Source organism: Topomyia yanbarensis, chromosome 2 (assembly GCF_030247195.1).
Source record: "Topomyia yanbarensis strain Yona2022 chromosome 2, ASM3024719v1, whole genome shotgun sequence".
NCBI classification, from domain to species: Eukaryota; Metazoa; Arthropoda; class Insecta; order Diptera; family Culicidae; genus Topomyia; species Topomyia yanbarensis.
Genome location: NC_080671.1, coordinates 66,310,454 through 66,335,021, shown reverse-complemented (window position 1 = coordinate 66,335,021; position 24,568 = coordinate 66,310,454). Strand labels below are relative to the sequence as shown.

Genomic DNA, 24,568 nt, shown 5'->3' with positions numbered 1-24,568 from the left:
GAAAAGAACTCAGGGGCAGTCAGGGTGAAGACTCCGTACAGTCTGGACAGTGTGTGTCAAAAAGACAGTTATATACTTCATCTTCGTCGGACGAGTGTCCACATAACTTTTTTAGCCTAACGATTTCGGAAATCCACCAATTCTTTACCATTTCTTTCTCCGTCCTCTAAAAGGAACCATAACTGGAAGCAAACAAGCTTCTTGGTATGCTGCTGCCATGAGTGAGTTTGTTTAATTCACAATCGCATCCAAGTCACTTGGAGATTCAATCGTTGGAAATACCCGTAAAACCTAGTCGCCAAGCTTTCTTCGTACAGGTTAGAGCTCGTAAATTTGCAATTATGATATGCAACAATGTCGAGGGAGACATTTAAATGATCAAGGGTGATCTATTTATGATTAGATAACGACAGTTTGAATTCGTTCGGCAACGAGCAAGTTTGCCAACACATGCGTAATACTGTCAGAACAGAGAGTTACATCTAACATCTCTTCTCTGCCAGATCGTGCAAATGTTGGGATACGCAGATTTGACGTATTTCCTTTCTGTGTTATGAACAGTCGTCGATTTGTCGTGTCATTTTTGTTGAAAGCTACAAAGACGGGATTACATAGCTTTCCAACATATAGGTTTTCTTTATAGAAATACGGTTCTTGAAAGTTTTTCGTTCCTTCCAATGTGGAATGGAGTTACTGTACGTTTATGCTAAAGATGAATTTACGCTATTTTAACCATTGTGGCTCAGAGCACTACACATTTCTTCGCCAACCCAGCGAACCCCGAAATAGGCATTAGGGACATGACCGTCAATTGAATCCCATGATTTGCAAAGAAACAAACGTCCAGAATGTCACAGATTCATTTGACACACCCGTGATACGCCCTACGCGACTGGGATATATTAGTCTCTCCAGCCATTAAGTTCTCGGCACGCAGAACTGACTTAGAGACTCCTGTATTCAACCGCCTCTTACGACACAGGAGCAAAATTCTTGACTGGTTTTATCTGAAGAAAAATAATTTACTATTATCGTCCTCCTAGTGGACTACAGCCATTAGCAGAACTAGCAACTAGATTCCAGTGTGAAAGAGATAATAAAAATAGTTTGAAACAACTGGAAAAAGGTTCCAAAATTTAAGGTGTCCGTCTTAGGCACAATTGGTCGGTGTTAAGTCAGACCGGACTAAGTCGCAAAACCTCAAAAAATGAGATAATGATAGCGTTGGATAAAGAATTTCTTCAGCTACATTCGACACTTACCAGATTTGAAATATGTTATAATTAGCAAGAATTATGGCAAAAATTAATCTCGAATTATAACGTAAAGGATGCTGCGATTCAAACTTTAAATTCGTTTTTCTCGAAATCAATACAATGTGACTTAGTCCGGTCTAACTTAACACCGACCAATTCTCCTACAGATGCTAATGTGATTACCAACACGAACATGCAAAACAAGATCGAGCGAAGCCCCAAAAGGCTGACACTCTAGCTATACGATCGGTGCATTAGACATTTATTCTTTCAATAGTTATTTTGGTATTTCTCAATAAAGAAGGCTCGACTGTTGGCAAACTTCATATAATAATAGGGAAAGTATACAACTGAGATTGGAAATGAACCGACTAATTTGATACAACCGCATTCTGACGTAACATATTTTAAGAACCTTTCGATACAATTGATTCACAAGATAAAGTTGAGTATACGTTCATTTAATGTGCTGATATTATAGCAAAAACCATGTAGTGTACATCAAATCAACTTATTAGTCGTAATGGAAAGATTTCACTGCTCGGAAAAAAATTCAAACCAGGTGGAACGGGGACATCCCTCATAAATTCCGAACGCGCGCGTGGCTGCATAGCTATGGCTTCGCCGTAGCTTGAAGGTCAACATATATTCACTGCTAACCTGTAGGGAATGCGAAACTAGGACTCATTCACCACTGTCTTTGTCTGCATTATGACAATACACCGAACAATCCTTTTGCTTAGCATATTGTCCGAAGGCTTGAAAGCAGTAGTTCGCTAACGAAAATCCAATAAGTCGCTTATAGGTGTACGGTAAATCTTACAAAACTAATAACTAATATGACAATGCCACCTTCAAGGTTGATACCCACACTACAAATATATTAGGATGGATTTTTAAACCAAACAAGCAAACGCGATTTAAAGCAAGCTTTGTATAAAATTATCACAATTTAAAATCTCGTGTGCACAAAAATTGCACTTCAAATGAAATAAAAAAAAACTCAAAGGGGTGAAATCATCCATCAGGCCTCAACTCAAAAATAGGTAAAAGAACTGAATCGGATGTTCTGATTTTCTAGAAGTTATTTAACAGTTGTTAAAATTCAAACGAGGTCAATAACCGAGATGGTCAAATTAATTTTGATTTGATTTTTTGAAACACCCAACAACCGGCGGAATGAGTTATCATCAGAAATGGTTTTCTCTATTATTTATACACCTGTCAGCCCAAAGCAAGACACTGTTTCCGCTTCAGTTATTCATTAGAGACGCTATGAGGTGCATGATTAGAAGCTCATTTTGTTTACCAGTCAAGTTAGCAACAGCAGTCGACAGTGTTTTTGTTGTTAGGTCTTTCAACGATCACAAAAGGAACGAAGGGTGTTGAATAGAGGGAAGTACTACCCGTTCAATTTGTGAACTAATAAACAAATGATTCATTATGAAAAAACGAAAGTGGTATAAATGAACTGTCAAGCTATTTTAAAAGATTGAATTTGTCAAACAGCACTATTAATAGCGAACGACGAATCGCTCGCTCTGCACCTTCGGAGCCTCGAGTGTTGCTTTTTCTGTTTGCCTGTTTTCGGAAGAATAATTTTAGCTGTCAGTCGAAAACAAAAACATAATGGGACCTAGCCGAAATCCACTTGTAACTGGCTTGCAGTTCATACAGAACCTACCTATCACCGTTCCGTCAATCACTTGGAATGTAGAACGTTCCCGCTACATATTGTGGTACAACAATGCAGCAAAAAGTGAAACCAGCTACAGTTAACTACAGTTCGTTGACTCCGGTGTGCGAAGTTAGCAATTTCCGGCCGTACAATTCCCAAACGTAGATGTGGTTTCAAATAAATAGTGCAGCTAAAGTGGGTCAATAGACTCAGCAATGCATTACCGAAAAATGTTACGGCAAAAGTATTTACTTCCAGAGAATGTTTGCAACCTGTCAGATGAACTTTTGCATGATTTTACATTATATTTGTTCATTTGACACGGCTTAATGTGTTGGCTTGATTGAACCGAGGGTTTTTACAGTATGTTTTACGATACAAAAAAAATCATCTACTGTTACTGTGCATTTAGTCCTGTGAACACAATTTGAAGTTGCTTGTGAAGATTATTTTTTTCGGAGGTGAAATATTTTTAGTGCTGTCCACTGCAACTTGTGGCTCAGTTAGTCCGCCTTCTCTCATACTTTGTTCACGGCCGAATGATCTTCTTTGTTTCTTGTTTATATGGGTTGTTACTGTGTTTCCGTCTTTCCGGCGTTTACTTCTTTGTTGGTGGTGTTGTTTGTTGATTTGGAAGCACAAGGCGCAACCGTTGTTACTTTGACAAATCTCAATAATCCATGAACGAAAATGCAATCGCTTCATACCCAATATGTTAAAATTATATTAATAGACTAAGTGTTGAATCAATAGGTTGTTTCATTTTTGTTACAGTACTTATGGGATATATGAAAAACATGTGATTACAAGAGCCTGAAATTGTTAATGATTTATCGAATTTAAGATTTGCTATTCGTTGCTACGAAATCGTGATAAAAAAATCACAAAAAATACGAGCTATTTGTTTGAGTGTAAATCAAAATTAATTCCCGAAATAATTATAATTAATTTATCATCGAAGTTGAGTTCTCCTGCATCTGTAGTGGAGCAAATATACCTATGAAAATTGGTAATTTTTTAAACATCGACTATACACTGGTGAATAGACAGATGTAAATTGATTAATAGCTGTTTTTAAACTTAACATTGATTGTTTTGTTAAAGATAAATAGTAGGAGTCATATTTACTATATTTGGTAGACTTCTCCCAACCACACGAAAATCCGTTCCGTTGCTGAATCTGTAAATATTCATTGAACTTTTTATTCGGGCACCAATAAAAGATTAGAGTTGGTCGTTCTTGTGACTAACCGATAAAGCACACAACACTTGGGAAACGCCCATACACCGCTCATCAAAACCTCAAGATATCCTTTTTCGTCGATTCAAAAATGCTACGTTCATTCTCCTAGGAGAATAATAGCATGGCGATGACTGCTACTGCCAAAGCCCATTTTTTGTATCGGCAGCAAACCAATTGCCAAAGCCTCATATTCCGACCATCAATGCTATCGAAAATGGAAGTGTGAATGAACCGTTTTAAAGGTCTTCGACATTCACAGGGCAGGGCTTGGTTTTCCAGTTCCACACAGCGCACCCCCAGTGGCTGTGTTCGGTTGTCACATTTGTCTGGTGAAACCGGGTGGTTGTACAATATACCACACCCTTGATCTAATTCTAGCGCTCTTCCTGTGGTTCCTTGGCCTACCCGTCATAATGTCGGATCCATTGTATAGAGGTATTTTTTTATTCGCTGTGGAAATCGAGGAAATTTGTACTTTTCATTGATGGGTATGATAGTGCAATGATTATTGTTAGTTAGCAGTTATCGAGTACTGGTTTCGCGTTGGACACCTCGAATTTGCAATAAGCGAAAAAATTAAGCAGGCGGAACAGTTCCAAAAGGATCTAGGGTGAATTCAAAACGTTGATGAGCTTTCACAAATAGTTTTCCACATATATACAATTTAAAAAATCCTGGTAAATGGAAAAAATTGTATGCAAAGTTGCACGCTACATTGTTTTTTATGATGCAACAATGTCACTAAAACGCTAAAAAGAAGAACAACAGGTATTGAATCACTTATGCATGCAGAACTCGGAACAACAGAACCCCAAACCCCAGTTACCTAAGATCATATTATTTACGTATCAAGATAAACTCCCGCATCTTTTTATTGTCGACGATTTGGACAATTCATTATTGATTATAACAAGGCTTCGAAGCAATAAGCGTTCGAAATAACTAATTCCATCCCAACTTGAAACAGTAAAAATCGGTTAATATGCCCAGAGACTAACGTCACAATGGTCAATATTTTTTAAATGTGAATTAGTGCCATATTCCATGCGACAGACGGGCTCTTCTTTGACAGTGAAACTGGATTCTCAACGCGAATAATGCTGGGCTCGAGTTGAAAACATTACCCAAAAGGATTCAGGGTGCATCCACCATACTTGCCAATACCTTTTTTGATAAAAACTCAAACTGAGTATTCTACACAGCGTGAAATTAAACCCGTGAGACACTCTAATTTTGGAAGATATATCCACCAAACAAGATGTCGATTCCGAACCAAACTGGCGAAATCAAGAAATCCTGAGATACACACATACCATATGGAACCAATGTTCTATGTAGGTATCGTTAATCCCACTAGTCTATTTCTGGGCAATATCGTTTGGCAGCGAGATTTATGAACCATTTATCTATCATTCAAAAGATACATGCTAGACAACTTACATTACCTTACGTAACCTATTTTTAAAATCGTCGCTGCTGGCACGCACGTTTATCTCCCAAACTCGCTTTATCGACATAATTGTCCTTACTGCCCGTGTAGCACCGTTATAGTGTACAATTTTTATGTATATTTATATTTATATAATTGAACCGATTAAAAGTGCGCAAGACAAAGCACTTCTAATTGTTTAATTCGTTTTGATAAGGAATTTGTGTTCCCGTATATGTATGGTCTAAAAAAGGTGACAAATGAACGTAAAAGAAATTCTACCTTTTTGCCTTTCTCAATAGAAAGGTATTGCAATTGCTCTGAAAACCGACTTTTTAACGGAGGCCCGGAGGGCCGAGTGACATATACCATTCGATTCAGTTCGTCGAGTTCGGCAAATGTCTGTGTGTGTGTATGTATGTGTGTGTGTGTATGTATGTGTGTGTGTATGTGCGTCTGTGTGTGTGTACGCGAACACAATCTCACTCACTTTTCTCAGAGATGGATGAACCGATTTTTACAAACTTAGTCCCAAATGAAAGGTGCAACGTTCCCATAGGCTGCTATTGAATTTCTACAGGATCCGACTTCCGGTTCCGGAATTACAGGGTGATGAGTACGATCACGCAGAAAACGTCGATTTTAAGAAATTCTGCAATGAATGTATAATGGTGAAAATTTTTCCAAAATGTGACCACAACTGCTTCGATTTGTAGTACTAGGTCATTAACAGCCATTCAAAGTCTCTTTGGTCACATTGGCCACCATCATCGGTTCCGGAAGCCCCGGCGGAAGTATCCAAATTCAGAGTAACAGTCACATCGGTTTCTCGGAGATGGCTAGACCGATTCGACTAAACTTGACCTCAAATGAAAGGTATTGCGTCCCCGTAAATGGCTATTAAATTTTATCCCCAACCGACTTCCGGTTCCGGAGTTACGGGTTGTGGCGTGCGATCACATAGCAAATTGTGATTCAAATCGATACTCCGATGGAAGCAAAAAAGGTAAAAATTTCGCTAAAATGTCTCTCAAATAACTTAACTTTGCAGTTCTAGGTCACCGACAGCCAAACAAACTTTCGTTGACTACATTGACCACCATAGACGGTTCCGGAAGTGCCCGGGAAAAGCGGCCATCTTTCAAAATTTACGAACTCACATCAGTTTCCCTGAAATGATTGGGCCGATTTTCACAAACTTAGTCCCAAATGATAGCTATAATATCCCCATAGATGTCTATAAAATTTCGTACGGATCGCTTATATGGTTCCGGAAATATAGACTAAATCGTCCGGTCACATATGAAATTCCCATATAAACCAGAACTCAAAAATTTTTTCAAAGGGGGGACCCCATGAAATTTCAGAAATCGAATTCGTATTTTTGATGCAAAACATCTTTAAAATACATGAAACGTCGAGATTTTATGTTATCTCGAAAAAAATTTTTTTTATAAAAATCGACTTTTTGGGACTTTGCTGATTTCGCACCTTTTTTCAGTTCAATATTACCGTGGCTGTTTTTTCTTTTTCAAAATTTTAGAACTCGAATAATGATTTATTTTCCTGTATATAATTGTCATGTGATGTATAATAATAAAATGTAATATATGCATTTAAAAGTTTTTAATGAATATAAACAACGCACACATTCTCATGATTCATGATTGAGAAAGGCACAATTGCACCGCTAGGTGGATTAAAATAGGTTTTTCAGCATTGAGTTGGGAAAATTATATTTTCGAAAATGATTTGATTTTTCCGTAAAAGGGTATAAACTGAAAAATTAAAAGTAAAACAAAGATGACACATATTCTGAGACACCCTGTATTAATATAAAAACAATTTTACACTCATCTTATTTCTGGTGCATATACGGATTTGCCACTATTTTTCACTAGATTTACAACTTTTAAAAAATCGATTATGTTTTCTTTAATCGATAGCTACTCTATCCAAAAATATAGTCCTGAAGTTTGAAAATCGTACTGAGAATAACTACGGAGGTTGTGCCGCGCTTCTCGTGCAGTGACGTCGATCGTTTTTTCGAAACCACTTTTTTCAGTCGGTAATTACGATGACGAACGAAAAGCTGCACGAATAAAGCTCAACCTACCTTAATTTTTTAGATTAACTTTACCGCACGTACTTAAAATTATGATACAGTGAAGACCCGATTGTATCAGCTACCGATTTTGTCTACCCTCGATTTTATCAGCTTTTTGACCCGATTTTGTCAGCCCCATATGAAAAATGATAGTTGGTAATTTGATGGGCTCTAGCAGACGATCCAAGTTGAATTCGAGTAAATCCTTTCATATTTTTCTTATCTTAGATATCATAAATATGCAAAAATAAGAATTTTTTTTTTTAAAATTTGCGCTGTCAGTGAAATTTAAACTATATAATCAGAAAGGGTCATGAGGCTAGGGACTAAATAAGAATATTTTAAGAGCTTTGGTTTATTAAAAAGAAAGGAAAATATATGTCCCGATTTTGTCAATGCCCCCGTATTATTAGCCTAAAACTCAACAAGAGGCATATAAAAACGGGTTTTCACTGTATCAGTAAAAACTTACTGTTTAAAGAATTTTTCAGTCGCTAATAACAACAAAAACGGGTAATAATCTGGATTTTATACATAGAATTGTTGTCGAATTTCAATGTTTAATAACAGTTGCGAGTTTAAGCACGCAACACAACCCTTACCTATAAAAAGAAAAAATATTCAAGTGTTTCAGATAGTTGGTCTGGGCTGTAGGTGTGATTACCTCATAAATAATTTAACGGAGGGCCTCCAGATGATGGCTGTTACACACGCAATTTTGAAAATTTTTAATATATTCAAAAGTAATGTGCAGATATGCATCTTAATAAACACAAATGACCATTTTGCAGTCGCATTGTTCGCTTGTTCAATTTTTTTTTCAAAGTATGATCATTTTCGAGTCTTTCCATAGAATGTCTCCCTTAAAACTTGTTTTTTTAGAGTCGTCCGACTGAAGCTGTTGAGCAATTCTTCTCAGCAGGGCTCCCTGTCAGAATCGCTCACTACATTTGCAGACGAGACGGGAAAAGTTACCCACTTAAAAACACTACCTAAGGCCGAACCCACAGTCGGGCTGTGATTCTGAATGTGATATTGAGTGTGTGGTTTAGATGTGGGGGCGTGAAACCTTGATGATCGCGTGATAGTTTGTATTTTTGCGTTTGCGGACGTGTTTTATTAAATTTATTTTATGTTCGCGAAATCGCACGCGTAGGTATGCGTGGACGATCGCGAATTGTTCGAGCGATTGTATGATACCGCATTTGAACGCGTGGGCGCTTGTTTGTCACGTGTGCTAGCTTATATGAAACGTTGCGTGTATAAATACGAGAATGGTCCAACTGATGGTAGATGCCTAGGCTGCTAGGACTGAAGGTTTCCCGAAGTGACCGAATAAGGTTCGCGTGGAATGCACGTTTGTATAATCGAACTTGAAACCAGGGATACCAACAATACAGAATAATAGTAATAGAACAAATAGTATTTTTACAGATTTTTCAGCCATTTTTATTCCAAATATGTGTATGTATGTGATGTTACAAAAACTATTTTTAGAAATATTATTTTCAATTTCAGTAATACTTCTGCTTTGTCTCTCTCAGCTTAACCCTCTATATTAAAATATATCTTTACTAGAGTGGTCACCCACTCAGAAAGGTGAAGGTATGTAATACACTCAGGTTAGACCCAGCAAACAACTGGCTGTGGCTGCATTCTACTCTTAGAAACGTTAATTATGCTCTGTGACTTTGTTACTTCTCAATTTATTGTACGAAAAGTCGACAGCTACATTGGTCGACTAAATGTATATAATTATATATCAACGAAAGTCATTAAATGAAGAAGAAAATTATTTTTCCATTGTGCACATCCATAAAGTTCAAGTGTCTGGATGTAAAATATCAGAAAGATTTGTAGTGGTTTTTTCGCGAAAATGTGAACAGGTTCTTGCTTGACTGATTTAAACCATAGCTTCGATGGATAATCCAGCAAAAGCTAAAACGACTCAACTGATTCGATACAGATATAAATTTCAAAATTCGCGTAATTGAAAACTTTGAATTTTTTTTTGCAGACCGTAAAAATACCGCACAAAAAATGTAAAATGTAAACCTTTGTTTGAAACAAAATATATTCGTAGATGATCGATTCAAGCAATTTCGTTCTAACGTTGGTGACCGGTTAACAGAATAATTTTATTAAAATCCTGTGCGACTATGGTCAAAGGCAAGCGAATCCAAAGAATTTGATATACATTTTAATATTTTTTTTATTTGTTTGATGGTGTCGGTTTAGTTGAAGAATTTCGTATGGGGTCGCACTCATCAACCCCATTCCACTAAATAAACCCGAATAAATGTAACGCCAGTTTATGGAGATATTACATATGTCATTTGAACCTAAGTTTGTGTAGGTCGGTCCAGACATCTGCGATAAACCCTTGTGAACTTTATGCTGGATTGTAATCACAGTCATTGAATCGATTGCAATTAATGCAAGCTACAATTTACGGAAGAAATTTTTTGAAAATCGCCGAGAGTTCACACACATCCACAGATGCAATACAACACATTTGATCCGTTTGATTTTTCCGCTAGATGCCAAGAGTTTTTATTATCGTCTGGTGTCTGATTTTAGTTCACTACTAGAGATGGGCGGGTATGTGTTTTATCGTTCACGGACCTGGGAGGTGTTTTTGTATCTCTCAAGTTTAGATCGTGCACTATCGATAAATATTATCATTCATGTAATAGATTAAAACTAACCGTAAATAACAGAAATACTTTAAAATTATAAAAACATACTTATTACTTGCAAAAATCGAAATCACCCACAACTTCTACAAAACAAAATGTAATGCGACATAAACAAATTGCAGAATGTATTTCACATTACTTGCAGTAAAAACGACACTCAGCGCTTATTCATGTGAATATATATTATGTATAAATCGTTATTCATGTGAACATAATATAACAATATTAATTGCAGATTCTTCTCGACGTCATCATCATTTAACACAATTTAATTGGAACACAATTAAAATAAAATAAGTTGGTTATATAACTTATTTGTCTTACATGTCTCACTATCAATTTATAGAATATAATATGATCGATATTCGTTTCACTTATTAAAACGGTTTGACCAGAAAAAAAGTTCCACAAGTCAAACATTGATGTACGTACCTTAGATACTGTTATATTTCATGAAGAATATTAAAAACATTTGTTTTGATTCGATTATCTGAAGCGAAATGTTTCTGCACCCTACGGATAATCGAATCTGGCCTGTATTTTTGAAAAAGAAGTTTTTTTGTAATTTTGATTTCGAGAACATGAATATTCGACATCTTAAAAAATTTCTCTTTTTTCAGTGCATATTTTTGCGCGAAAAAGTTTTATCCCCTATTGGCAAATTGCGGTAAAACTAAACTTAGTCATGCGACACCAATGATTCAGCTCATGAATTTGAAAAGTTATGCGGTTTGTTTTTTTTTCACTCGCAATTGAGTCGTAGATTTCAATAAAAACTTATGTGTTGTTTAAGTTATTTCCTTACCAAAGTTTACAGAAAATATATCCACTATTGCAGAACAAAATGAAATTAACAACACTTTACTTCTAGCGGTATCTGTGAACGTTTTCAACGTAGAATCGCCAAAGGCTCGTATCTGTTCAAAATATGGTTCCAGAACAATATTTCTTTGAGAGTGGTGCATGCCAGAACTCATACGCCCTTTTGAATAATTGATCTTGAGTCAAAATAGTCTAACTGACAGTGGAAAATAGGAAGATTCGTTAACCGAACGCAACTGTAAAGTAATCGCTCGAAGCGAAGATTGTTACGTTTTATGATCTGCTGCTTTATTATGGAATCCTTAAATAGTCATCAATATTGATAGAACCAATATTGCAAAATCTGGTGTAAATTTCAGATATCAGAAGATGAAATTGGCAGATAACACGACGTCTTTAAAAAACATCAGAATTGATGATCTCAGTTTTATCAGTTTTATGAATTTTATCAAAAGATATAATCTTTTTATTGGAAAAGGAAACGTCCAATATCAATCTTAGGTGGATAAAATACGTATCTCTCTTGCTTATTTGGGCTTAATGACCATCTTTAGTCACAATAAAACATTAAACTTGTTTAATAGATTCAAATCAAATCAACCCGAAAGTTATATTAATCTTCCTTGTATATATGTATTGAATTGGTCGATGTTAAGTCCGAACGGACTAAGTGACATTGTATTGATTTTGAGAAAAACGAGTTTAAAGTCCTTTACGCTATAATTCGAAATTAATTTTTGCCATAATTCTGTTTATTATAACATATTTCAAATCCGGCAAAAGTACTCGACTAGTCAAAGAAATTATTTATCCAGTGCAATCATTTTCTCATTTTTTTTATATTTTTGCGACTTAATCCGGACTGTCTTAACACCAACCAATTGTTCCTATCAGGGAACAAAACTATAACATGATCGCTCTTTGTATAGAACTGTATCCCTAGTATTAAGTAGTGTTTTTAACCTGATTTAAAAGATATGCGTCGGTGAAGAAAAAGACCGTTAGCATATAAAATTTTTAAACTAGTCTTGAAATAACTTCAACAGTAATCCTTCAGTTTAAAGAATTACAAAAATACTGATTCGAAAATTGGCACCTTCAAGCTACCGCAATGTGTCTTGTCGAAACAGAATAAAAACACGGAAAAATAAATAAAATACAAATAAATGTGACACTCAATTATTTATAATATAAAAATTTAGTTGTGATATCAACTTCATAAACATTGTTTAGCTAAAATAGACTGAACGTCATTTTTACTTTTCAAAATAGGAAACATTTGTAATTCTTCAGTACAAGTTTCGTAATTAAGGTTAAACTGAGAAAGTTACAAAAAAATTTACGTGATTGTCAACGTTGTTTTTTAATTTCTTGAAAATCAATCATCTTATTCACTGTACTGTTGATCGATTTTCATGGAAATTAAACAAATGGTGTTAACAATTACTTCTTTTCTCGTTGATTTTTGTAGCATCATCATTTCGACCTAAAAGCAACAATTCACTGCCATAGCAGTATACTGTGATACTAATAAATAAATTAATAAAAATGCAATTTCGCTTACATAGGTACAAACACACGAAATATTCGCGTGACACGCCATCGTTGAACACCGTTTCCAAATGGCTCTCTTCACTGTTTATCAAGACCACGTTCTAGCAGTTAATAGCCTCAATAAAGTTGAAAGTTCGGCACTAAAAATAACAAGTACGGCAATTTATTCCAACACTTCACAGTCACTGTAGATTTCGGCGTCAGTTGCACAAACCGTTCCAATAAATCGCACTTGACGGTGATTTCACGTGAACTTGTTTCGAGCGGTTCACTGGCAGAACCGTCATAGGTTACAGAATAAAACAAAATAATCTCAGAGTCACGTTTTCCAGTCTCTCACACACAGGTAACTCTTTCTTGGCTAAACTTTGCCACCAGTAGTGCGAATTACAGTCAGTCACTATCGCTCACATCACATCTTTTCCGAAGCGCTTTCCAACAACTCAACTTAGAAACTTGACGGTTCAGCGCGTTCTCACCGCTCGCAAGTCACCACTTGACTGAACGGAACCGACTATTCAAATTTTTGTTTTAATCGTAAATTTCTGTTTTCCGCTTCACACAACCGCCGCCGTTACGGTTTTTTTTCTCAGAGTGCGCGCGGTTGGGTTGCGATGGTAAAAGCTTTCGCGATTTTCGCCCCTTAGCTCACGGATCGTCCATAAACAGTAACACGAACAAACCGTTTGTAAACCTCTCTTCCATTTCAGCAAGAACCAAACGATTCTTCGTCTGTTTCTTTGGCTTCATTGGTCTTTTTGCATACCGAAAGCGTCACGTCATTAACGAATGATTCCTCTCTGGTGCTGTAGTAGCACGTGGGTGGGCTGGTAGCCGTAAGGGGTTTTCAGCAGAAGTGTGAGGTGCGTGGAAGTTATTTTCATTGTCGAGTTGAGGGCGGTCGGCACTTTTCGTGTATGATGTTGTCAAAGGGAAATATGATGCAGGCCGCAACCAATAGCGATTGTATTGATCTTTTATGCGTTTGGTTCATGAACTCTCGTCTATTGGCGTATCCATGGCGGCTGCTAGTGCAAATGTGAATGAATCATGGGACAAAACGTGACTGGAGCTAATAATAGGATGCTTGACGATGGCATGGAATTCCAGCAAGAAATAAACCATTGAACTACATTTGGTAAGAGGCTGAATCGAGTCTCTATTTATAAGTTAGACGCAGCATCTTGATCGATTTGTATAGCCAAACAAATAAAAATAAAAACAATTCCTTTCGATGCACCGAGCAAAAAAAAGTATAATCCTTTGAGCCGGATTTGAACCAGCGACCTATGGATAACTGCATATACCAGAAATTGACCGTCTACAGTCCACCGCTCTACCAACTGAGCTATCAAAGGCACAGGAAAACAAGCGATCCAAACTCGGTCCTAAAGCCGGCTGCCTGGTTCATAATGCAGCTCAGACTGTGGAAGTGAACCGCGTGAAGGCAAAATTAATAACAATCCCACCGCAACGCATGGTTTCAAGCGAGTGATCAGGTCAAGTTTGCACGAGTTACTTTACGTGATCATTCCGAAGAAATTGAAACCGGTACCAATGTATGCAGTTGCGATGTGTTTTGTTATTCGCTTTCCAACCTTGGGAACTCACATGGATTTACGGTATACCGAAAGTGACCATATTGAGCAAAATCAATAAAGAATTAATGACCGCTAGGTGAATTTAGACAGGGAAATTTTGTAACTCGTAATACTTTAGAGTTATTCAGAAATGAAAATTACAAGTATGAATGTATAATAATCCTCAACAGATTATCTCTATAGCCTTATTTGTGTTTTCGTATTCCGCGTTTCGAATTGTTTAGCTCACGAAATCGGTAACAAAAAGATAATGTTCACATTTTGAATGCGATCTGTTATTCAAGACCATAAGAGTCGATATAATAAATTAACGAGAAAGTCAACACAAATAATACATTCACTACAGTAACCTGCAAGACAACGAAAAAGAAAAAGATTGAGATCACTTGCAGCAATCAAAGAAAAAAATTTACCTTCAAATGTAATTGTTTGATTATAAGAATTTTATAACAAAATTTAATTGCAATAAACAGAAAATCGGCACCTGAAGCTATCGCCTTGATCATTGCAAAATAGACCAACTATATAAATAAATTATAAAGTAAAGAATGTATAAAGTAAAGAATGAAAATTTGAAGATAGCTTTTTGGCCTCGGATTAATAAATCATTTATTTTGCGTTACGATACGATAAAAAATCCTGAAGATGAAGGACGTCCCCTACGAAACGTTGAAAAATAAGACAAAATAGATGTTTAATGATTGAAAGCCGAAACCGTCATCTTTAAATCTTTTTTTTAGCGTTCTCCTACGTGAGCTACAGAGCTAGGTTCTCGGAAAGGGGGAGCCAGAATCACTCACTACAATCGCAGACGACACAGGCAATATCGTCCACTAAAACACTGCTTAAGGCCGATTGCAGGGAGCCGTGATTCTGAAAGTGATATTCATTGTACGGTTCAGATATGAGTGGACGTAGAGACTTCGCGATCGCGTGTATCATCGTGAATGGCTCGAACGTTTGTACGTTAACGTGTTCGATCGCATGTGCGTTTGTATGTCGCGTGTGTTAACGTGTAGGTAACTTCGCGTGTATAAATTCTATATTATCATCCAAGTATGGAGAAATCCGTATTGGCAGCTGCATTACTGCAGGTCAAATGTTGTAAAGTTCCGTAATCGAATTCACACAGATCACACGAATAATGCTCAGCACGCTGAAGTTTGAGTTTGCAATGACCAGTCAATTACCTGACTAGAATAATGCAATTAAGCTTGGAAAAATGCAATAAATTCTTTGACATTTTCGGACTGATATCCGACAGAAAAGTTTTTGTTTAAACGCAAGTTTGTAAGCTACGCCATGCAAGCTGGTTGGCATGTTCGGATTTAGCCCAAGAGCTTGCTCTTGTGCTTTATCCCACTTATCGATAGTGCTGGAACTGGTTCTGGATCAGGACCAACTGAGTCAGTCGCAGCGTCCGCTCTAGCAAATTCGTTCACCCATTCATTTATAGTAATACCGGAATGACCGGGAACCCGTAAAAGATAGACTTAGCATTTAAAATGCTAAGTTCGACGAAATGAATTCGGCATGCGATTACTAATTTTGATTTCGGATCTGCTGAACTAAGTTTTAGGGTAGCTTGACTGTTAGAGCAAAAATAAACTCTTTTACCGTCAATTCCCTGTTAGAGTACCGATTGTACGCCACACAGAATCGGGAAGATTTCTGCTTCAAATATGGTACAGTATCTACCAAGTGAATGGAATTGGTCTAATCTCATTTGGCGACAATAGAAACCAGTACCCGCTCGGCCCTCCAACAAATAGCCGTCCCTGTAACATACTACGGATTTTTCAAGCTGTCGCTTCATATAGTCAGACAGCCATTCAGTAATTATTCGGAGGTTGTCCGGTAGATGGGCAACATCGATCCCGAAATCCTTTTTTTGTTTGTAACAATAAAAAGTGCTGTGTCCTATAACGCGTCGCATTGTCGTGAGTGTCTTACGTTAGCACAATCCCCCAGATTATAGTTTTGGTTCCAAGCTTAACAGCAATACTTCAGGATTGAGCGCGACAAAGAGACAAAAAATATCCGTGAACATTTTTGGCAATCCTGAAGATGCATTCGTGATGCTTTTCTAGCTGTATAGGAGACGTGCTGTTTGAACGTTAGTTGCAAATCTAATATCCAACCTTGATCCTTTACATGACTAATGCGTTAATTTTCTGTGTACAGTAGACGGTAGTTAAAACAATCCGTGTCTTTTTTTTCGTGTCAATGAGATCACCGCGTACTTCTTCGGATTTACACACATGAGATTCATGCTACACCAATCAGCGAAGGTTTCAAACTGTCGTTAGAGTAATCTACAATTTTCAGTAGAGCTAAGGAGGAGAAACATCTTGAGATCGTCTGCGAAGGACAGGCGTCGAGTCTTCGGAACTAGAGCGACGTCGTTGAAGTAAAGCAGCAACATCAACGGTTCCAAGTGACTTCCCTAAGGTGGCGTACACTTGACGTAGAAAGAAATATGGATGCCGATCAGTTAGATAGGATAGAAATAAATGCAATAAACTACCGTTGATTCCAAATCTCTTCATTATAGCGATTGTTACATCATCGTTCGCTTTATCAAAAGCGGCATAGAGGTTTGTGTAAATAACATCGGTTTGAGCGCAATGTTCCATACTCTCTGTTATGTAGGATGTTGGACATAGCAGGTTAGTAGTTACAGTGAGCCTGAAGTGGATCCATTATCACCAGATCGAATAACTTCGAGATAGCACCCAATTCCACGATAATTATTAACGTCTCTTATTTTCCTTTTTATGGAAAATAAAAATAAAAATAAGAGATACGCGGATTTCCAGCAGAATGGAAAAATGACACTGGCAATAGATGTTCTAAAGTTGTGAAAAAGTGGAGTCACTAAAACGTCGATAAGCCTATCCAATAGTGCTGAAGGCAAACCATTAGGTTCCGAAATGAAAGACGATTTAAGCCAAGAACAAACTCTGGTAATCATCGTTTTATTGACATCGATAGCACTCAGATTTTAGCTCACGAGCGGAACTTGACTAATAGAGAGTTCAATTTGATCAACCTTAACATCATTTGTGAACACATTCGCGAATTTCTCCGAAAAAAGTCTGCACATATTTTGAGAAGTGGTTGCTATGCTGCTATTAAATGTCAGACGACAGCAGTCCAGGTTCCATGCGCTGATAATTCACCTATTTCCAGAAATGTTTAGGGTGGGCGACTTAAGACTACGGTGAATATTTTGCAGATATCGAGACATCGAGAGAAACAATCCTAACTAGCTGGTTTATAAGCATGGTTGAGACTGGTGAATAGTTTCTAAGTGGGATCTAAGAGATACATACTCGGGAAACCTCCGCAGAGCAGTTCTCTCAATGGACTTTAACCGTTGATTCGTGCACTTTCGCCAAGGAGGGCGGGTTTGTTGATGATGAAGTTTATTGGGGTCGTGCCTGTTAATAACATAACCCCAAACGTTGAAAATGTATCAACTGCCGTATCAACACTGCTGTGTCAAGTTTGGGGAAGTCGTAGTAGACGAGGACTGGAGAAACATTGAAGTTGTGCTCCAGGGTGCGATCGATCGTGGATATCGATAAAGGATTATGTGCTACTGATTTCACTAGCCATCACTACTGGTATAGTGAAAACCTGAAAAGAAAGATCAAGGTAACGATTATTCTTGTTGGCAATATGATTAATTTGTAGTGATGTGGCTGAACTGTAGCTGTCAAGGAGCATCAAAGCCCCTGAGTGATTAGAATCCGGGTAAAGACATCCTTTGCGGGAAGATTTTTAGGAAATGCTGGGGAGAACTCGTAAACCGATTTAGCATCTTCGAACATAGTAAAAACTGAGCTGCAGCGTACGTCAACATATTTGATTTCATGGGCTCGGTTAGGTGGAATGTACAACGCACACAAGCATATTTTACGGTCATCAAGCTCGCTTGTCGCCCAAACCTGCTCGAGGTAATCCCAGTAAGTCATCTCGATAACTCGTGTGTGCTATGATCTCTCCCGTTCCAAACGTACAAACGCTCGTGGCCTTCGCGATAGCACAAACCGTGAACATGCAGTAGCAACCATCTACACATACTTACGCCCGCGGTCTCAAGCATTAACCTGCCGCTCGAGCGATCATGAGTCGATCACGTCCGGAAGTCTCTACCCTCGGTCGTAGTAGCCTAGCCTCATGCCTTCAATTGGACCAATCAAAAAATGACGCTCATATTCACCAGTTAGCATGTTCCAAGGCGATATGACCGGGAACTCTAGTGATAAGGGGAAACACTCTTCTAGTACCTGAACGGTACACTGAAAATTAAGCATCAGATTCACACGATCATTCAAGAACACACGCGAATATACGAATGACCACACGGTTATGACATTGAATTTATGCATGCGAAGTTACATACACGTTAGCGCAAGCAACAAACACGTTAACATACAAACGCGCGATCATCCATGCACACCTACGCCCGCGATCTCGCTAATATGAAAACAGCCTTTTAAGTAGGTGATCGGTTTAGTACTCATAAATTTACAAATGCGGTCCCAACATTGAACCTACAAATGCCCGTATTGGCGCGATCATGAATCGTTTATCGGTTACTTATGGAAGTCCTAGTCCTAGAGTTAGATCCATAACTCCAGTTCGACCAATAAAAATGACGCCCATTCACTAGACAACACGTTCCATGGCGACATAACCGGGAACTCCAGTGATATGGAAGAACTCACTCTTCTAGTATCTGAGCAGTACATCAAAAATTAAGTATCAGTTTCACGATTATCGAATTTCTACATGCTAAGCTACATACACGCTAGCACACACGACATATAAACGCCCACGCGATCGAACACGATTAACGCAGAAATGCTCGAGCCCTTCGCGATGATACATGCGATCGTGAGGTCTCTATGCCCACACATATCTGAACCGTACAATGAATATCACAATCAGTGTGTTTGGCAGTCTTACCCGTCTCGTCTGCAATTGATTCCGAGGGGGAGCCCTTTCGAGACCCCAATTTTACAGCTCCAGTAGCACAACTTTCAAAAAAAATGCTTCGTGACACCACATCGTTGTTATGCTATCTTATGATAAGCGCGATTTAGCACATTTCGAGAAAAGCGATTTTTTAAAGTTTGAGATTCAATATTTTGAAACTTATAAATGGTATAAACAATACAAAGAAAACAATTGATGCGTCTATCTAGTCTGTATTGATCTCTCAAATATTGCGAAGATCGGTTGACTATACTGCGGGTTTTTACTTAATGTAAACAAAAGTCGCACTCACACATTTTACATTTCTTATAAAAGAAATGTATAGAATTCGCTCAAACTTTCAAGATTTTTTCCGAGGCCCGGAGGGCCGAGTCTTATATACCAATCGACTCAGCTCGACGATTTGGGACAATGTCTGTGTGTGTGTGTGTGTGTGTGTCTGTGTGTGTGTGTGTATGTAACGGACAAATTCTCATTCGTGTTTCTCAGCAATGGCTGAACCGATTTTATCCAAACCAATTTTAAATGAAAGAACTAAAAAACAGTATGAACGCTATTAATTTGTTTTTGATTCTGATGTTTAGTTTCCAAGATATGAATGTTTGAATGCGTAAAAATGGCGTTTTTTGCAGTTATCTGCCGAAATTGACAATATAGATTAACAATTTATATATTTTTAGACAGCTTAAACGAATACCTTTCGAACAAGCTATAGATTGTTGAAATCGGACTATTATCAAAAGAGATATTTATAATTAAATGCGGACGAAAGATTTTTATCATTTCCCATTGCCAGAAATATAACCAAAAACATGTAATCTATTATTAACGCTAAAACGGCTTATTTTAGGTCAATAGTATCTTCGGAGAATTTAATGGAGGAAATATGCCCTTTCTTTTGGTATTGTGCTTTTGCTGATTAATCCCCCTATGAGTGAGATATTTTATCAAATTTTCTTGGAAGTGATTATATCGAAATGATGCCTTCTACAAATTTGTAGCTCTTACTCTTGCGAATAATTTTACTGAAGACTTCAAATATCTATTTTGAATACTTTAAAAGTTATGGCTTGTTGTTTGTGGATTACTCTTTGTCGCCTATTTATTGTTGAATATAGTAATAATCCATTTAAATAAGCCAAACATTATTTCGATAAAACGAATTTTGTATTTCATTTTTCTACCTACAACCGCTAGAAATAATCACAGAACACTTCCAAGTTGTCTGGAAGGAACTTGATAACTTATCAGTGCAAAAATGTTCATTTGTGCGAACCTTCTGACTGCAATTTTTCTAACTAATGACCATCGGATCGATCTGAAACATATCGGAAAATGAAAAGCGAAATAAATAACTTCAAGCAACGGCGTAGCCCAGAGAAGGTTTTGGGGTTTAACACCATACAACGCTGGGCCCCCTCCCCACCACACCCAAAAAAAATATTGGATTGAAGTTGAAAATTTATTGATGCAGACTGATTTAATTCAATATTACAATAACAATTATCTGATCCGTAGATTGATAACCTGTTGTTGTAAACATCATGAGGACTTTTGATAAATTGTCGAAATGGGGTCCTGATATGTAACTGATCTTGATTTCACAGTTGTCTAATAGCATCAATATCAAATTCCTGCCTGAAAACATTCCAATAGAAAATTACAGAGTTCTGCAATCAATCATAGTCCTCAGATTTATTTTCAAATTGATCTCGTTTTTGTAGAGATGTACTGTAATAAGGGTCTTTATTAAATAGGAAGAGAAGTTAAAATTGATTTAATGTCTATGAAACATAGAACTGCTCACCAAAAAAATGCATAACTTTCAAAATTTGCTAAAAATGTTCTTGCCTTTCTCATTCACTCTAAAATTCGTCAATCTAATTCCGACCCGGAGGGCCGAGTGTCATATGCCAATCGACTGAGTTCGTCGAGATCGGAAAATGTCTGTGTGTGTATGTATGTGTGTATGTGGAAAAAATGTGACCTCTGTTTCTCAGAGATGGCTGGACCGATTTGCACAAAGTTAGTCTCAAATGAATAACCTTCCCATCGGCTGCTATTGAATTTTTTATTGATTGGACTTCCGGTTCCGGAGTTACGAGTTGAAGAGTGCAATCACACAGCAAATTCCCATATAAACTGAAATGAAAAATTTTCAAAATCAAATTTGTATTTTTGATGCCAAATGACTTTAAAATGCATGAAACATTGAGATGTTTGACAAAAATTGACTTTTTTTGGACTTTGGTACATTTTTGTCTTTCTCATATAGAAAGGTTATGCAATCACTCTAAAAATTGTCAATCATACCGGCCCGGAGGGAGTATGCAGTGAGGGGTTGCTACTTTAAAATTAAAACTAGTTTAACATTTCTTAACAAGTTGAAAATTTTCGGCCGGATCTGGACCTCCCGGACCTTTCTCCATGATCCGCCGCTGGTTTCAAGCGATGTTTCAGTATCACATAGTATCTCAAGATCGTGGCTGTCGATCCATTGTATGTATGTGCAAATCGTACTGAACATGTAATATTCATTTCCACCATTGTATTGAACATAACCAGCCATGGAATCGTTGTCGGAAAAAAGAGACAAGCAGAATTGCACCACTAGGTGGATTAAGACAGGTTTTTTTGGGAATGCGTCGAGTTGAGACGAAAACGTAATATGATTAATAACGAGGATAACACTTTCCGAATGCAGAGAGAAATTTATGATAAATAACGATTTCCATTCGATTCTAGCAGGTTCTGATCGATTTTGATGAACATTTGATTTTTGTTGTATGACCAATTATATGTATAGGTCAAATGTTTAAAATCAGTAATTTAAGGTCAAGATAGCATCATTTTGAAACCGCCAACTTCGGAGGTTTAGTATCTTCGATGAGTTTTACAAACGTTAAACAGCGCATCATTTGATAAAATAATTTTGACGGTATATCGTCCAAGAAGTATTTATGGTGATTTTTCTCAGGTTAATATTCATGACTACAATAAAGTCTCAACAAATTCGCTAGACACGAACTCTGCTACTATTTTCTGAAAAATTAATTCTGCATAATTTTAAAACTTCAAAAATTACGGTTTCGGAATTATGCCGTTTGGACAGTATGATCGATTTTCACCAAACCCCCACCAAACCGAATTTCTGGGTACGCCGCCGACTTCAAGTAAGTAGAAACAAAGTCGTTCTACACTCGTTCACAAGAAACTTCTTCGAATGCTGAATATCTATTATAATACATTGAAACCCTGATTTTATCAGCCAAATATGAACATATGTTTGATGGGCTCTAGCATACGAACAAGACTGAATTCGAGTAAATCCTTTCTTGAGCATGTTTTCCTTATCATGAAGATGGAAATATGCAAAAATAAAAAGTTCATCATAATCAGAAATAGTTATCAGACTACATCAAGGGACGGGAAGAATATCTTAACAGCTTCAGTTTATTATAAAGAAAAAAAATTGCCCGATTTAGTCAATGTCCCCATTTTGTCAGCCTAAAATACACCATGAGACTGATAAAAATGGGTCTCTATTGTATGTATTATTCACTGTGTTTCACATTAATAGGTACATTTCATTTTTGGGGATTTTTGCCTTTCTCATATAGAAAGGTTATGCAATCACTCTGAAAAACGTCAACCTAATCCCGGCCCGGAGGGCCAAGTGTCATATCCCATTCGACTCAGTTCGTCGAGATCGGAAAAAGTCTGTATGTGTGTGTATGTGTGTATGTGTGTGTATGTGTGTGTATGTATGTGCGTATGTGTCAAATAATGTCACTCATTTTTCTCAGAGATGGCTGGATCGATTTGCCCAAACTTAGTCTCAAATGAAAGGTGCAACCTTCCCATCGGCTGCTATTGAATTTTGAATCGATCGGAATTCTGGTTCCGGAATTACGGGTTTCAGAGTGCGGCCACACAGAAATTTCTCATAAAAACTATAGGAAAAATTAAAAATAGAATTTTTATTTTTGATGCTAAATGTATTCAAGGTGCATAAAATGTCGAGATTTGATGCAAACACGAAAAAAATTTGACGAAGATTCACTTTTTTGGATTTTGCACATTTTTGCCTTTCTTATATAGAAAGGTTATGCAATCACTCTGAAAAACGTCAACCTAATCCCGGCATAAGGTTTCTAGATTTTAACAGGGGCGTAGTTGATGGTTTACGGAGAGGGGTTACACCCCCCCTCTACTGTTCACACCCCTTCTTTAAAAATCTCCTTAAATCACCCCTCAGACCACCACCTCATACCCCTCCCTTTCAACATCATCATCTTTAAACCACCACTATATTACAAAGCATACCAATTTAAGCTGGGGAGTCGTTCGTTCATGGGACTTTCGCCCTCCTCACATACCCATCCCCGCATGACAAAATGAGTTAGCAAGCAGATAACATTGATCTAATGCTGATTAGGCTAATGGAGTATGATATTTTTTTGTTTCAAGTGTTTCACCGTCGACACGTAGCTCATCAAGTTCGTGTCTGGCATGCCATTGTGTATAAGTGCAAAGTGTACTAAGAATGTAATGGACATTTCCACAATTATGTTGAACATAAAAAGCCTCCGTGCCATAGTTTAGAGAAATGAGAAAGGCACAATTGCACCGCTAGGTGGATTAAAACAGGTTTTATTGTATCGAACTACAACAATTTTTAGGTAATTTTCAAGGGGTTTTTTATAGACTTCTTCCAAAATTTGGCGAACCTATTCCAATTCGTATACCAATTAATTGGTATACTTAAGGGTTTATATGTTGCAGATAGAGAAAATACTGCAATTTTCACCTTTTCCTACACAATATTACGAAAGCTTATTAAACAATTTTTCCTAATAAGTTTGTGAAAATTATAAACTATTTGAAATTTTTTAATAGTATAATTTTTTTTATTTAACCGTGATTTTTTAATAAATAGTAATCATCGCTTCACAACGTAGTCTATTTTTCATGGCTAGCGGTGAGCACGATCTCTCGAATTACTGAACTGAAAACTATGGAATAGAAATTAATTTTTAGTATTCTTTACTTTACTCGCCGCGCAGATAGCTCTGAATTAGACCCGCTGGTGCCCTAAGACGATTTCGCTAGATTTTCAGTGCACTGTGCACACAGTGCATTAATGCAAGTGACGGAAGGTTATCGAAAAGT

At 37.2% G+C, this 24,568-nt stretch overlaps 1 protein-coding gene and 1 non-coding gene across 3 annotated transcripts in view; both read right to left on the bottom strand.

Moving 5' to 3' along the window:
* Positions 1–24,568, bottom strand: part of LOC131678247 (tubulin monoglutamylase TTLL4-like) — an 84,785-nt gene that overhangs the window by 39,885 nt on the left and 20,332 nt on the right. Inside the window, exon 1 of one of the 2 annotated variants that reach the window (XM_058958246.1) lies at positions 12,799–13,289. The exons of the other annotated variant lie outside the window; for it this stretch is intronic. Coding sequence (XP_058814229.1) covers positions 12,799–12,837 — 39 coding nt within the window. The 5' untranslated portion in view covers positions 12,838–13,289. Of the gene's footprint in view, positions 1–12,798; positions 13,290–24,568 lie in introns of those variants that run through there. 2 annotated transcript variants of the gene reach the window in all.
* Trnay-gua (transfer RNA tyrosine (anticodon GUA)) lies at positions 14,048–14,146 on the bottom strand. Its single transcript has 2 exons — positions 14,110–14,146; positions 14,048–14,083 (listed from the first exon to the last, which is right to left on the bottom strand). It is a non-coding gene; the product is annotated as a tRNA-Tyr (tRNA).